Genomic DNA, 15218 nt, shown 5'->3' on the forward strand with positions numbered 1-15218 from the left:
ACGAGTTTGTGTTACAGTGAGCTGCTGCATTCCTCTCCCCTCCGTTTTACGGGGCTGGATTGAGACATAAATTCTGCCGGCACTCCCTCCCGCTTCGTGCGGCTGTAGGGCAGCTTTGTACCCCTCCCGCTTCGGCGGTGTTAGGGTCAGTCAGCTCCTCCCGCGGTTGCGGTTGCAGGATAAGCCAGATCCCCCCGCATCGGCGGGTGTGGTGTCCCTCCCCCGCTCCGCGGGGATGAGCTGGACGGATTCCCCTCCCCCACTTGTGTGGGGATGAGCTGGGTTAATTCCCCTCCCCCGTTTCGGCGGTGGTGAGCTGGGCAGAGTGTCCCTTCGTGGGTGTAATTCTCTAAGTGCTGAGTCCTGCGGATGGAGCTTTGATATCGACATACTGAGGAGTTTCCGGCAGCACATGACCACATATAGGGAGGCAAAAGTTTGCTCTCTATCTCCACCTGCTGGTAGATGGACACAACCCACCAGTCTATGGATTGATCAGCTATGATTAATGGAAAGAAAATTATCAGGTATGATTATACATAATTTTACCTTAGTAAATAGACCCCTAAGATTACATCTCAGCACCCTTGTCACTGAGAGTAACTTTCCTTAATGAATCATATTACTGTAGTAACTTTGTTTTTTAACATGGGCTTATGATGGGATCATTTCAGGTAGCGCCTTTGAAGTAAAGCAGCACCTATTCTTTAAGGATTTGGACTGGAATGGACTGTTGCGTCAGAAAGCAGAATTTATTCCACAGTTGGAATCAGAGGATGATACTAGCTATTTTGACAGTAAGGATGAATTCTTCAACTTTTTGACAGAGAACACTTCAGTGTTTATTTCAAGCTCTGTTTATCCTGTGTATTCCATTTATTGTTAATCTATCAACTAATAAGAATAAATAACTTTTTTCTGCTAGCATTAGAAGAACCCCCCCCCACGAGTCTCCATTGTAATTAATATCTTTTATTTATATACCACCTTGACTTAAGTAGTTTACAGTTTCTTTACAGGTACTGGCACTGTCCCTAATGGACTTAGTCTAAGTAGAATATTGTACCTGTGGCAATGGAGGGCTAAGGGCCAGATGCACAAAGCATACTGGCTATTAATGTTTGCTTTAGACTGGTTCTAGACAGTCTAAAGCAAACGTTTACGTAGCTAGTAATGCACAAAGGGGTTTTCCATGGCTCTTATGTGTGCCATTAGCAGCCACTGAGAACCCCATGAAAATGTATTACAATGAGCTCATTAGTATTCTAGCACTCCCCCTGAATTTTTTTTTACAAACTTTCCCTGCAGGATAGACTGCAGGAAGATTGTTTTGAATTTCCAAGAGAGTTTGATTCTGAACTTATTGTGCCTGTGAAGGGAACAGGTTTTACTTTCTGTTTTGAATAAAGTGTTTTGTTTCACTTGCAACTCTGTGTGGCTGTGTTTGTTGAGGCTTCGTACCTGGTTGCCACCCACACCCCACAAATGACCAGTTCTTTGAATGTTCCAGGCTGTTTTCTTGCTCAAGAATCATTTGTGGGCATCTAAAACACCTTCATACATTTTAATTAAATAAAATTAATCTCAACGCTAACGGCATTAAGAACTTAAACTACAAGAAGTGTCAAAGGGTTGTTTGACCACTCAAGCCTTTACTTAGCCATTCTTCTTTAAAAAAAAAAAAAAAAAAGAATGCTGTGCACAAATCGCTAATCTCCTATGTCAAAGTATTCAAGCCACGGCTAAGTAAAGCTAAATAAATATAACCTTTTCCCAAGGTGTAAAATCAAGAACATCTACAAGGTTACTTTATAGTCTAAACGAAAGAGCATACAAAAATTGTAACCAAAGTTCAAGGATCATGTAAACTTATTTTTACATTAAGTCAGGATTACCATGGAAGCCGCTGTAAGCTATGCAAATGACAGCATCCATAATTTTTGTCCCATTTAAATGCAATGTTCCCACCAAAGTCCTGATGTTGTAGTTTTATTTTCTCCATGTCACAGGATAATGCAGACACACCAGAATAATGTAGGCAGAATAGGCTCCCTAGCTTGTTTGAACAGTAGCAGCAGCCAATCAGGTCTGCCCCTGCCTTTCCCATTCAGTGGCATATCAAAGTCCCTTCAGTTTAAACTTTTCTGCGTACTGTGATGGACATTGCCTCTCTTACAAGGAAAAGCTGAGATAGATACTAACCAGACACTTTGAAATTTTGCCATGGAACCGAATTGTGCGAACCTGAAGGGCCAAGATTTGCAACCGGATGGGTTAAATACAGGAACGCCTTCTGTACACTTAACAGCCCATGGGCTCCATAGGAGTTACTTACATTTGCCAACACCAACAGGCCAGCCCCTCAGGGAACTGTTAAAAAGGTTCACATGAAAAGTGCTGAACCTACAAAGTTTATTAAGGAGAAATCTCCAAAGTTATCTTCGCCCTCTAGGAAATAATATCAGCACAACCCATGTTATTGGAGATGCTACCAGTCTTATTCTTGCCAACCTCAAACCAGACCATCTCAGCAACCATCTTATCAACATTCCAGACCACGGGAATGGAAGACATCATCTGCAGCTACTTCATTGCCTTCAAAATCTACCCCTAGCTTTTGACTTTTTACCCATAGGAGGTCGCATTCGCTGCTTTTACCAGTCATGGCAAAATATTACCACCCACAAATGGGTTTCTCAATTAGGCTACAAAATAAATTTTACAACTCTTCCTCCACCCTCCCCTCTTGCTAGCAACAAAAAGCTTACTTCTCAATCCACCATCTTACAGGAATATATTAAATCCGTTCTCGCATCTCAACCAATAGAAGCAGTCAACTCATCCACCATGCTTCAGGGGTTTTACTCCAAGTATTTTCTTATACCAAAGAAATGTAGAGGATCAAGACCGATACTCAATCTTAGATAGCTGAATCTGTTTGTCTAGAAGGAAAGGTTCAGAATGCACACTCTTCAATCCATTCTGCCTCTCATTCCTCGAAACTCTTGGTTAGCGACTCTGGATTTAAAAGACACTTATACTCACATTCCTATCTTCCCAATGCACTGGAAATATCTCAGCTTCACATTTCAAAATTCACACTTCCAGTACGGAATCCTCCTATTCAGAATCTCCTCTGCCCCCAGAGTATTCACAAAAATGCTGGCTGTAGTTGCTGCTTATCTGGGAGGGAAAGGAATATTTGTCTTTCTCTGTGTAGATGACAGAGAGCTCAAGAACTCTTCTATCTGTGGGACACGCCTCTAATCAGCCTTTACTACGGATCCCAATACCAAATGCAGTCAGTTGTGTTCCAGAATTCAATCTCCACACAGTCTTCAGATAGATGCTTTTTCCCTTCCCTGGAATACAGGCCTTCTTTACTCCTTTCCTCCAATTCCTCTCCTATTAAACGTAATCAGGAAAACTATTCAAAACTCAGTAGATCTAATCCTCATTGCTCCAAGGTGGGCCCAACAATCTTGATTCCCCATGCCTACTCACTTTCATCAGACAAACCTAACTTCCTGGGCTCACATCCACAACTCCTGACTCAACAGAAAGGCCTCCTCCTCTACCTGTTGAAGAAAATCACCTTACCAGCATGGAGAATTCAGCAATCTCACATCACTCTTCTATATTGAAGTCCAAGATGATCTGTGAGCAGCTATTAAGCTTTGTACTCATAAATCTTATTCAAGTAGAAAAGATTTACCAATTGATGCACAGAATATCATCATGATCCATTTACATGTTCCATCCCAATTCTCCTTCAATATTTACTCCGTTTATCAAACTTGGGTCTCAAACCTTCGTCTATGAGAGTTCATTTAGCTGCAATTTCATATGACCATTAAGATCAATCATCTGTTTCCACAAATCCTTTAATTTGCCACTTCTTCAAAGGCTTGATTCATTTGCACCCACCAATTCAACCTCCTCCTTCAATGTGGAACTTAAATTTAGCCTTATCTCAACTTCTCCTTCCCCCTTTTGAACCTACGTCTTCCGCATCTCTACAGTATCTTACTTGGAAAACTTTGTTTCCAGTAAGTCACCTCTGCATGATTCATCAGTGAGGTACAGGACTTGGTTCATTTCCCACCTTATACAAGATTTTTTTCCTACCAAAGTGGTTCTTCAAACTTATCCAAACTTTCTCCCTGAGAAGAAATTTCTTCATTCTTTCTTAACCAGGATATCACACTTCCTATATATTTCCCAAAGCCTCATTCAACATGTACAGAAGCTACTCTTCATACTCTAGAGCTTTACTTTTCTACTTCAATAGAACAAAACAGCATAGATACTCTTCTAAGCTTTTCCTTTCTTTTCAACTAGGACTGGAAAAGGTGCAGCGAAGGGCGACTAAAATGATAGCGGGGATGGGACGACTTCCCTATGAAGAAAGACTAAGGAGGCTAGGGCTATTCAGCTTGGAGAAGAGACGGCTGAGGGGAGACATGATAGAGGTATATAAAATAATGAGTGGAGTGGAACAGGTGGATGTGAAGCGTCTGTTCACGCTTTCCAAAAATACTAGGACTAGGGGGCATGCGATGAAACTACAGTGTAGTAAATTTAAAACAAATCGGAGAAAATTTTTCTTCACCCAACGTGTAATTAAACTCTGGAATTCGTTGCCGGAGAAAGTGGTGAAGGCGGTTAGCTTAGCAGAGTTTAAAAAGGGGTTGGACGGTTTCCTAAAGGACAAGTCCATAAACCGCTAATAAACGGACTTGGAAAACTCCAAAATTTCAGGAATAACATGTATAGAATGTTTGTACGTTTGGGAAGCTTGCCAGGTGCCCTTGGCCTGGATTGGCCGCTGTCGTGGACAGGATGCTGGGCTCGATGGACCCTTGGTCTTTCCCAGTATGGCATTACTTATGTACTGTCTGTCTCCAAATCTACTCTTTCTTCATAGATTGCAGACTGCATGTTATTCTGTTATCTCCAAGCAAACATGCTGCCTCCATCTAAACTGAGAGCTCATTCAGTCCGAACTGTTGCTACCTCAGGAGCCTACCTTCAGAGAATACCACTATAGGGCAGCCACATGGTCTACCCCCTCACACACTTTCACAACATTATTGTCTGGACACTGCAACTAGAGCTGATGCTAAGTTTAGGCATGCTGTCCTCCAGAATTTGTTCTCTTCAGAATAATACTCCTCCCTGCAGAACTTTATCTTTCCATGGGTGACACCATCTGGAACTTATCAAATAGCACCCATGGGCTTCTGAGTCATCATATGTGACTGCATTATCCTGTGACATGGATAAAGCATAGTTGCTTACCTGTAACAGGTGTTCTCCATCAGGATAATGCAAACACACCTCCCACCCAATGTCCCCTCAAAAAAGTGAAAAAGAAGGGATAAAAACCAGTATAGAGAAGCTACTTACTACATTCTGTACCAGTTTGATAGGCTGATTTGCTATTTCGTGAACTGAAGGGACTTTGATACTCTGCTGACCGGGAAAGGCAGGGCCAGACCCAATTGGTCGCTGCTACTATTCAAAAAAGGTAGGGAGAGCATGTCTGACTATACAGCCTTCAGAGAAACCTAACTAGGTGTGTCTGTATTATCCTGATGACAATGGAGAACACCTATTACAGGTAAGCAACTATGCTTTTGATTGGCCAAGATGCCTACAATGTCAGGGTTTCACTTGAAAAACTGGCATTTAAATGGACACAAACAAACCAAAAAGTTGATGATGGTTTCAATTGTTCGATTTGTATCCCGTCTATTTTGTTAAGAATGTATTGGATACATATATTATTGTGAGTACTTTAATTGAGTGTCATCAATAAAAATTGTTGAAACAAATGGACACAAACTGTGGCTGCTGTAATTTGCATAGCTTAAAGCTGTTTCCATGGCGTCATCAGGATGACGTATGACTGATGAAGTGCTCTCTGTAGAGAATACTGCCTGTAGATAAACAATTTTGCTAAACCTGTCTTTTGTTTCTCATACATTGATTAAGTAGCCTATTCACTAACAAGCATTAAAATAGCATGTTTGTGAACTCTGCTACTGCAGGAAAATTTACCACAGAATTCACTAACCCATGGAATCTTTCATACTGCAAGTTAATAAATCCTTTTGTGTTGGGAGGGAAACATTCAATGTTCTAGCCATAACAAGAGAAAGAAAGCAGGTCCAACTCAGGCATTTTCAATGTATTTTCTTTGCTTAACTATTAGTGAAAGTGTTGCCATCTCTTTGATCTCAGAAATCTAGAATGGTTTCTAACTCACTTCACATGATTGATTCTCGCTTCGTTTTTCAATATTATTTGAAAACTACTACCATTTGATTTTTCTTTTTGTTACTTCAGTAATTTTTCTTTATCCTCTTATAGTCTTATATTGTCTACAAGTGGTCTACAACACAGCGATTAAGTTTCTTAGGCTTGGATGTTTGACTGTGTCACACCTGTTCTTAAAGATGAATTAGCTCTCAGTCTGCTACTGTAGTAAATGTATATTATTAATTATGTCCCATAACGCATTACCTTTATGATCTCATGTTTCCCTGTGTTGCTACTAGATTTCCTATTCTCCCAAGATGATAATCACCTTGTTCCTCCTGTGTCTGCTGCCAGATTAGACTTCAGTAGGCAGGCAGCTCTCGTCTACCTTATACCAACTCTCTGGAATGTTCTCCACTTTTATATTTGGGCTGAAACCAATTTCAAAAAATGTAAGACGGGATTGAATGCATGTTTCTTCTCCTTAATGTCTTTGGGAAACTGGCCCAATCTGCTGTTGTACGAACCATTCTGTCCTTGTCTTCTGAGCCCTTTTACTTTTCATTTTGATTATTTTAAACTACATTGATTTGTTTACCAAGAGGAGCAGAATAGCAGGTTCCTAAATAAACATAAATCAGCGTTTGCATTTAACTTCTCAAATAACAAGATCCCTTAGTGAAGATGCACTCATGAGTCACATGATCTGTTTTGTGACTCATTGGAGATGCATCTAAAGATCTTCCCAGAAAGCTTTTCTGGCTATTCATAGGAAGGAACCTAGAAAACAACAAGGCAAACAATCCACAAAATCTAACGTGGAGACAAACAAAGCAGATCAGACAATAATCCCAATCAGTCTTTATTTATAGGGTAAACACTTCAGTAAAAAGGAACCTTTGCAGCACTGAGCCAACTTCCATTCAGTTTTGGGTTTTCCATGATTTGAGAAGGAGCATATCCCTGGATCTTGACCGTTTTCCGGAGGGTTATGCAATCACTGTTTTGTCACTGGCTTATCTACATATTTTACATTTTTAAAATTCTTTTCATTCCCCTATTTAGGCTTTACACTCATTCCAAAGTTTCCTTATTTTTTGTCATCACTGCATCACCCACTCTAACTTAATCACATCAGTTCTTCACTTTGCTGAACTTTACTATGTAAAGCCCAGCAGCCTACTAGGGCCATGAATTTGATATACCACCTTTCTGTGATACAACCAAAGTGGTTTATATTTTATTATATGCAGGTACCTTCTCTGTTCCTAGTGGGCTTACAATCTAAGTTTTTGTATCTAGGGCAATGGAGGGTTGAGTGACTTGCCCAAAATAGCAAACAGGATGCTAGGAATTATTAGGAAAGGAATGGTAAATAAGGCCAAGAATATTATAATGCCACTATCGCAAACTCACCTTGAGTATTGCGTTTAATTCTGGTCGCCATATCTCAAAAAAAGATGTAGTGCAATTAGAAAAGGTTCAAAGAAAAGCTACCAAAATGATAAATGGGATAGAACCTCTCTCATATGAAGGAAGGCTAAAGAGGTTAGAGCTCTTCAGTTTGGAAAAGAGATGGCTGAGAGGTGATATGATTGATGTCTACAAAATTCTGAGTGGTTTAGAATAGGTATAAGTAAATTGAATTTTCACTCTTTCAAAAAGTACAAAGGCCAGGAGACACTCGATGAAAAACAAATAGGAGGAATAAGATTTTATCTTTTAGTGGGCTTATTTGAACAAGGGGAGCAGAATCTCTTACAATAAGATACACCTCTAGTGGTGTATGTGTCTGTTTGGGAGGGGTTTAGAGAATGGAGGGTTAGGATGAGGGCTGGCGTTTTGTGGGGGGGGGGGAAGGGGAGTCTTTGGGGCAAACAATTGGGTATACTTGTTAGATATGGAGAGGAGGCCCTGGGCTGGGAGGCCTCCTACCTCTGGGCTCTTTGTTTATGGAAGGGTTCTTGTCTTTTCATATTGCAAGATGGGGATAAATGAACCCTCTTAGATTGTCCTCCTGGAATGTATGGGGGGGGGGGGGTCACCACCCATTAAACGTCAAAAACTTCTACAATGTCTGCAGCATCATATTATCAATATAGCTTTCCTTTAAGAAACTCAGCTTTCTTCGGATGAACAGGGTTCCCTTGTGGAATCCCCCGCTTATCACAGGAAGGCGGGGATTGTTCAAATTCATTCTGTCTTGAAGGGCCCAGAAGGTAGATTTGTTTTGGTTCATGTCTCTATTAATAAGCAACTTTAGTTTTATGTAATGTTTACGCCCCTAACGCTTACGACAAAGCTTTTTTTGCTAAATTAATTAATGATCTTTTGCCTAATACTCAGCAACATATCATTATGGGTGGGGATTTTAACGCAGTATATGATCTGATGATGGATCGGTCTTATCCAACGGGAGACCTACTATGCACCACTTTGGGGTTGGTAGACTCTTGGAGATTATTTCATACAACTGAAAGAGACTATACTCACCTTTCTTGAGCCCATTCTATCCATCTAGAATTGATTATATTTTGGTATCTCAAACATTTTTTAGTCATTTGAAGAATTCGGAGATTGGCCTGTACGATATCTCTGACCATTCTATGATATGGGTTTCCCTAGAGTAGCACTTCTAGAAACTAGGCCCCCACATTGGCAATTTCCTATGGACCTTTACTGGGATCAGGGGTTTCACTCATTTCTGGTAAACAAGTGGAATGAATATGTAAACCAACAATGCCACCCATGTGTCACAACCTCCTCTCTTTTGGGACATCGCTAAGACTGTGCTGAGGGGGGAAATTATAACCTATGCAGTCTATTAAAAAAATGCAGGATAAAGAAATTCTACGGCTGGAGAGACAGGTAATTCAGGACAGGCAGGTATTCGGATTTTTGAAATCTGCAGCTGCATATGTGGCCCTTCTAGCTTCACAGGCAGCTCTTAACACTTTACTGCATCAACAAGTGGTGAAATCATTAACATATTATAAATACCAACTTTATCTCCACAGTGGCAACAGTGGTAAACTGTTGGCTCATCTAGTAAAAACACACCATGGATATTCAAAAGTTTTACAATTAGATACGGGGGGGGGGGGGGGGGGGGCGGAGGAGGACTCCTTCTGATGTGGAAATTAATGCCATCTTTAGTATAGGGGGGTCGGGAGAAGACTCCTTCTGATGTGGGAATTAATGCCATCTTTAAATGCTTTTATGAACACTTGTATGCTGCCCTGGACAGGGATTTTTTTGGATTGCTCTATGTATTTGGACAATGTTCGGCTTCCTCATATCTTCCCATCTCAAGCTGTGATGCTTAATGCTCCTTTCTCAGAGGGTGAGCTGGCGTTGGCCCTTCAGGGGAGCACACTTTGTAAAGCTCCAGGATCGGACTGTTGTGAGTCGAGTTTTGTAAGATTTTCCATGAACATATTGCACCTATACTGTTGAAGTATTTCTCATATATAGTTGAGTACAAAACCTTTCCGGAATCTCTTTGAACGGCTCAAATGATAGTCTTTAAAGCCCTACAGGGACCCAATTCATATCGCCCATCTCTTTGCTTAATTTTGAGACCAAACTTTTTGCTAAGATTTTGGCAAAGCTGTTAACAGACCTGGTGGAGGATGCTCAGGTGGGGCTCATTAGAGGACGGGCAACAGCTAAGAATCTACGTCTTATTTTGGCTTCCTTAGAAGTGGTCCATTCATGTCAGCTTTCTTCGCTTCTAGTCAGCTTTGATGCCAAAAAGGCTTTCGACCATGTGCATTGCAATTTCCTTTTTCACACCCTTCATGCATATGGGATGTGGGTAAATGGACTTTCCTCCCAACTGTTACTGGTCCGATATGGCACACGTTAGGATTGCCTGCTATCACCGTTATTCTTTGTTTTGGTCCTTAGCCCTTTGATCAGAGACATTTTAGCTAATCCAGAGATTATAGGTGCACCTTTTCGCTCCTCCGCCTTCACAATTTTGTCTTTTGCAGACATAGCATAGTAACATAGTAGATGACGGCAGAAAAAGACCTGCACGGTCCATCCAATCTGCCCAACAAGACAACTCATATGTGCTACTGTTTGTGTATACCCTACTTTGATTTGTACCTGTGGTCTTCAGGACACAGACCGTATAAGTCTGCCCAGCACTATCCCCGCCTCCCAACCACCGGCTCTGGCACAGACCGTATAAGTCTGCCCAGCACTATCCCTGCCTCCCACTACCGGCTCTGGCACAGACTGTGTAAGTCTGTCCAGCACTATCCCTGCCTCCCAACCACCAGTCCCGCCTCCCACCACCGGCTCTGGCACAGACCGTTTAAGTCTGCCCAGCATTATCCCCGCCTCCCAACCACCAGCCCCGCCTCCCGATCTCGACTAAGCTCCTAAGGATCCATTCCTTCTGCACAGGATTCCTTTATGCTTATCCCACGCATGTTTGAATTCCATTACTGTTTTCATTTCCACCACCTCCCGCGGGAGGGCATTCCAAGCATCCACTACTCAGACAATTTATTAGTTCACTTAACGAATCCTCTTCATTCCCTGGATGTCTCTGAGAACTTCTGCCCAGGCTGGAAGGGTTAGGACAGCTGTTGTAGTTGGTGATTCGATCATTAGGCATGTAGATGGCTGGGTGACTAATGAACATGAGGATCGCCTGGTCACTTGCCTGTCTGTTGCGAAGGTGGCGGACCTCACATGTCACCTAAACAGGATCTTAGATAGTGCTGGGGAGGAGCTAACTGTCTTGGTACATGTGGGTACCAGTGACATAGGAAAATGTGGGAGGGAGGTTCTGGAAACCAATTTTAGAAAGCTGAAGTCCAGATCCTTCAGGGTCGCATTTTCAGAGATGCTTCCCATTCCACGCTTAGGACCCAAAAGGCAGGCAGAGCTCCGGAGTCTCAATGCATGGTTGAGATGAGGGATTTAATTTTGCTAAGAACTGGGTGACATTCTGGGAAAGGGGGAGACTGTTCCGAAAGGATGGGCTCCACCTTAACCAGGATGGAACCAGGCTGCTGGCGCTAACTTTTAAAAAGGAGATAGAGCTGCTTTTAAACTAGAATGGAGGGGAAAGCCGACAGTTGCACAGGAGCACATGGCTCAATGTGGAGTATCCATGACGGATAATATTGAAACATGACATTTAGGGAAGCCCAGTCAAGTGGTTTCAACAATGCTGAAAATAAGGCAGGTGTGCTTAATGAGAGAGCAGGATAAAGGATGCACGTTATCCCCCTCAACTTTTAAGCAGCTTATAGATGAAAGGAAAAAACACAATTTGAAGTGCCTGTATACAAACGCTAGAAGCCTAAAAAATAAGATGGGAGAGAGAGTATATAGCAGTAAATGATGAGATAGATATAATAGGCATCTCAGAGACTTGGTGGAAAGAAGACAATCAATGGATGCTGTGTTGACAGGGTACAAATTGTATCTCAATGATAGGATCAAATGGGGGGGGGGTTGCAGTATATGTTAGAGAGGGAATTGACTCAAATAAAATAAACATTCCGCATGAAACAGATAGCAGCATGGAATCATTATGGATAGAAATTCCATGTGTGAAGGGAAAGAGTATTCTTGTAGGGCTGTACTACCATTTGCCAGGACAGAACAAACAGACAGATGAAGAAATGTTTACAGAGATTAGGAAAGTTGGCAAATTGGTCAACACTATAATAATGGGTGATTTCCATTATCCTGATATTCATTGGATAAATGCTACATCAGGGGGTACCATGGAGATAAGATTTGTAGATGTAATAAATGACTGCTTCTTGGAGCAACTGGTCCAGGAACTGATGAAAGGAGGACCCATTTTGTATCTGGTCCTTGGTGGCATATAGGGCATAGTGCAAGAGGTGGCGGTGTTGGGTCTCCTGGGAAACAGTGATCATAACATGATCAGGTTTCAGCTACTATCTGGGATGAACCTGCAAAGGAAATCTAGTGTGGCTGCATTTAAATGTCAGGAAGTATTTTTTCACAGAGAGGGTGATGGATACTTGGAATGCCCTCCCACGGGAGCAGGGCCGTGCCTAGAGTCTCTGGCGCCCCCCCCTGCAGACTATCAGTTGGCGGCGGTGGCGGCCCTCCCCCCCGTGAAAATGATCGCTCACCACTTGCCACACTGACAGGAATTGTCAGCAATATTCTTAGAAACAAATTGCTATACATTGCAAAATAAGATAGCAGATGTAAATTCTCAAAGTGGACATATTCCAAACACTAAAATGAAAATAAAACGATTTTTTTCTACCTTTGTTGTCTGGTGACTTTCTTTTTCTGATCATGCTGGCCCAGTATCTGATTCTGCTGCTATCTGTCCTCTTAACTCCGTTTCCAGGGCTTCCTTTCCATTTATTTCTTTCCTTTCCTCCTTTCTTCTTCATTTCTGGTCCTCAGCTTCTGCCTATTTTCTTCATCCATGTGCAGTTTTTCTCCTCTCTTCCTTTTCCCTCATTTCATCTCCTTCATCTCTCTTCCCTCCCCTCTATGTCCAGCAATTTCTCCTCTCTCCCTGAGCCCTGCCCTCCCATCCATGCTCCTCTGTCCCCTGCCCCCTCCATTCATCCTTTTCCAGCAATTCCCCTCTCTCCCTGAGCCCTGCCCTCCCAATCCATGCCCATCCATGCTCCTCTGTCCCCTGCCCCCTCCATTCATCCTTTTCCAGCAATTCCCCTCTCTCCCTGAGCCCTGCCCTCCCAATCCATGCCCATCCATGCTCCTCTGTCCCCTGCCCCTCCATTCATCCCTATCCAGCAATTCCCCTCTCTCCCTGAGCCCTGCCCTCCCAATCCATGCTCCTCTGTCCCCTGCCCCTCCATTCATCCTTTTCCAGCAATTCCCCTCTCTCCCTGAGCCCTGCCCTCCCAATCCATGCCCATCCATGCTCCTCTGTCCCCTGCCCCCTCCATTCATCCCTATCCAGCAATTCCCCTCTCTCCCTGAGCCCTGCCCTCCCAATCCATGCTCCTCTGTCCCCTGCCCCCTCCATTCATCCCTTTCCAGCAATTCCCCTCTCTCCCTGAGCCCTGCCCTCCCAATCCATGCCCATCCATGCTCCTCTGTCCCCTGCCCCTCCATTCATCCTTTTCTAGCAATTCCCCTCTCTCCCTGAGCCCTGCCCTCCCAATCCATGCCCATCCATGCTCCTCTGTCCCCTGCCCCCCGCCATTCATCCTTTTCCAGCAATTCCCCTCTCTCCCTGATCCCTGCCCCTCCCATCCATGCTCCTCTGTCACCCTCCATTAATCCCTATCCAGCAATTCCCCTCACTCCCTGAGCCCTGCCCCTCCCATCCATGCTCCTCTGTCACCCTCCATTAATCCCTATCCAGCAATTCCCCTCTCTCCCTTCCATGACCCCCCCTCGCATCCATGCTCCTCTCTCTCCTCTCGCTCCCATGTCCCAGTTGGCCTGGCCTGGCCCGCCCTCTTCTCCCCTCCCCCTTCGCATCCATGCTCTCGTCTCTCCCCTGCCCTCCCACTCCCGTTGTTCAACTGCCCGCCCTCTTCTCCCCCCCCCCCCCCCAACATCCCTTTTCTTTTTTTTTTTCCTTTTTAAATTTACCTCCGTGGCGGTTCCGGCAGTGCAGCGTCAGTGAAGGAGGCGGCGCTCCCGACGTCTCTAGCCTTCCCTTCACTGTGTTCCGCCTTCTTCTGACGTCATTTCCTTGACGTCAGAAGAAGGCAGAACACAGCGAAGGGAAGGCTAGAGACGTCGGGAATGCCGCCTCCTTCACTGACGCTGCGCTGCCGGAACCGCCACGGAGGTAAATTTAAAAAGGAAAAAAAAAAGAAAAGGGATGTTGGGGGGGGGGGGGGGAGAAGAGGGCGGGCAGTTGAACAATGGGAGCGGGAGGGCGAGCGAGGTGAGCATGGTGCGGCAGCGCCCCCCAGAGGGAAGCGCCCCCCTGCCATGCTTACTTCGCTTACCGTGTTGGCATGGCCCTGCACGGGAGGTGGTGGAGATGAAAATGGTAACGGAATTCAAAAATGCATGGGATAAACATAAAGGAGACCTGTTCAGAAGGAATGGATCCTCAGAAACTTAGCGGAGATTGGGTGGCAGCACCGGTGGTTGGGAGGCGGGGCTAGTACTGGGCAGACTTCTACGGTCTGTGCCCTGAAAATGGTAGATACAAATCAAGGTCAGGTATACATACAAAGTAGCGCATATGAGTTTATCTTGTTGGACAGACTGGATGGACCGTACAGGTATTTTTCTGCCGTCACCTACTATGTTATTATGTAATTTTTGAAAGGGCAACTATAATAAAACTAAAAGGATCAGCTGCTAAGGTTAGGACACTAAATCAGACGTGGACGTTATTCAAAAATACTATCTTAAAAACCTAGTCCAGATACATTTCAAGTATTTGCAAAGGTGAAGTAAAAGAGGTCATTACAACCAAAAGATTGTCCTTCAAAGAATGAAGAAAGGACCCAACTGAAGAAAATAAGAAACAACATAAGCACTAGCAAGTCAAATGCAAAGTATTAATAAAGAAGGCTAAAAGAGAATATAAAGAGAAACTTGCCACAGAGGCTAAAACTCAGAGTAACAACTTTTTGAGGTACATCAGAAGCAGAAAGCCTGCGAAGAAATCTGTGGGACCGTTAGATCATGAAGGAGCAAAAGGGAGGACAAGGCCATAGCGGAGAAACTGAATGAATTATTTCCTGCTGTCTTTATGGAAGAAGATTTAAGAGATCTGCTTGTACCGTTAATGGTTTTCAAGGATGATGATACGGAGGAACTGAAAAAAATCTCTGTGAATCTGGAAGATGTATTGAGCCAAACTGACAAATTAAAGAGTAATAAATCACCTGGACCGGATGTCATACATCCAAGGGTACTCAAAGAACTCAAGAATTAAATGGCCGATCTGTTAGTAATATGTAATCTGTTGTTAAAATCGTCCGTAGTACCTGAAG

At 43.5% G+C, this 15218-nt stretch overlaps 1 protein-coding gene across 1 annotated transcript in view; it reads left to right on the forward strand.

The window, feature by feature from the left end:
- The window catches only part of MAST2 (microtubule associated serine/threonine kinase 2), a 624140-nt gene that overhangs the window by 534574 nt on the left and 74348 nt on the right, over positions 1-15218 (forward strand). Inside the window, exon 21 of the mRNA XM_030208366.1 lies at positions 675-797. Within this exon, the coding sequence (XP_030064226.1) occupies positions 675-797 (123 nt within the window). The remainder of the gene's footprint in view (positions 1-674; positions 798-15218) is intronic.

Source organism: Microcaecilia unicolor, chromosome 6 (assembly GCF_901765095.1).
Source record: "Microcaecilia unicolor chromosome 6, aMicUni1.1, whole genome shotgun sequence".
NCBI lineage: Eukaryota > Metazoa > Chordata > Amphibia > Gymnophiona > Siphonopidae > Microcaecilia > Microcaecilia unicolor.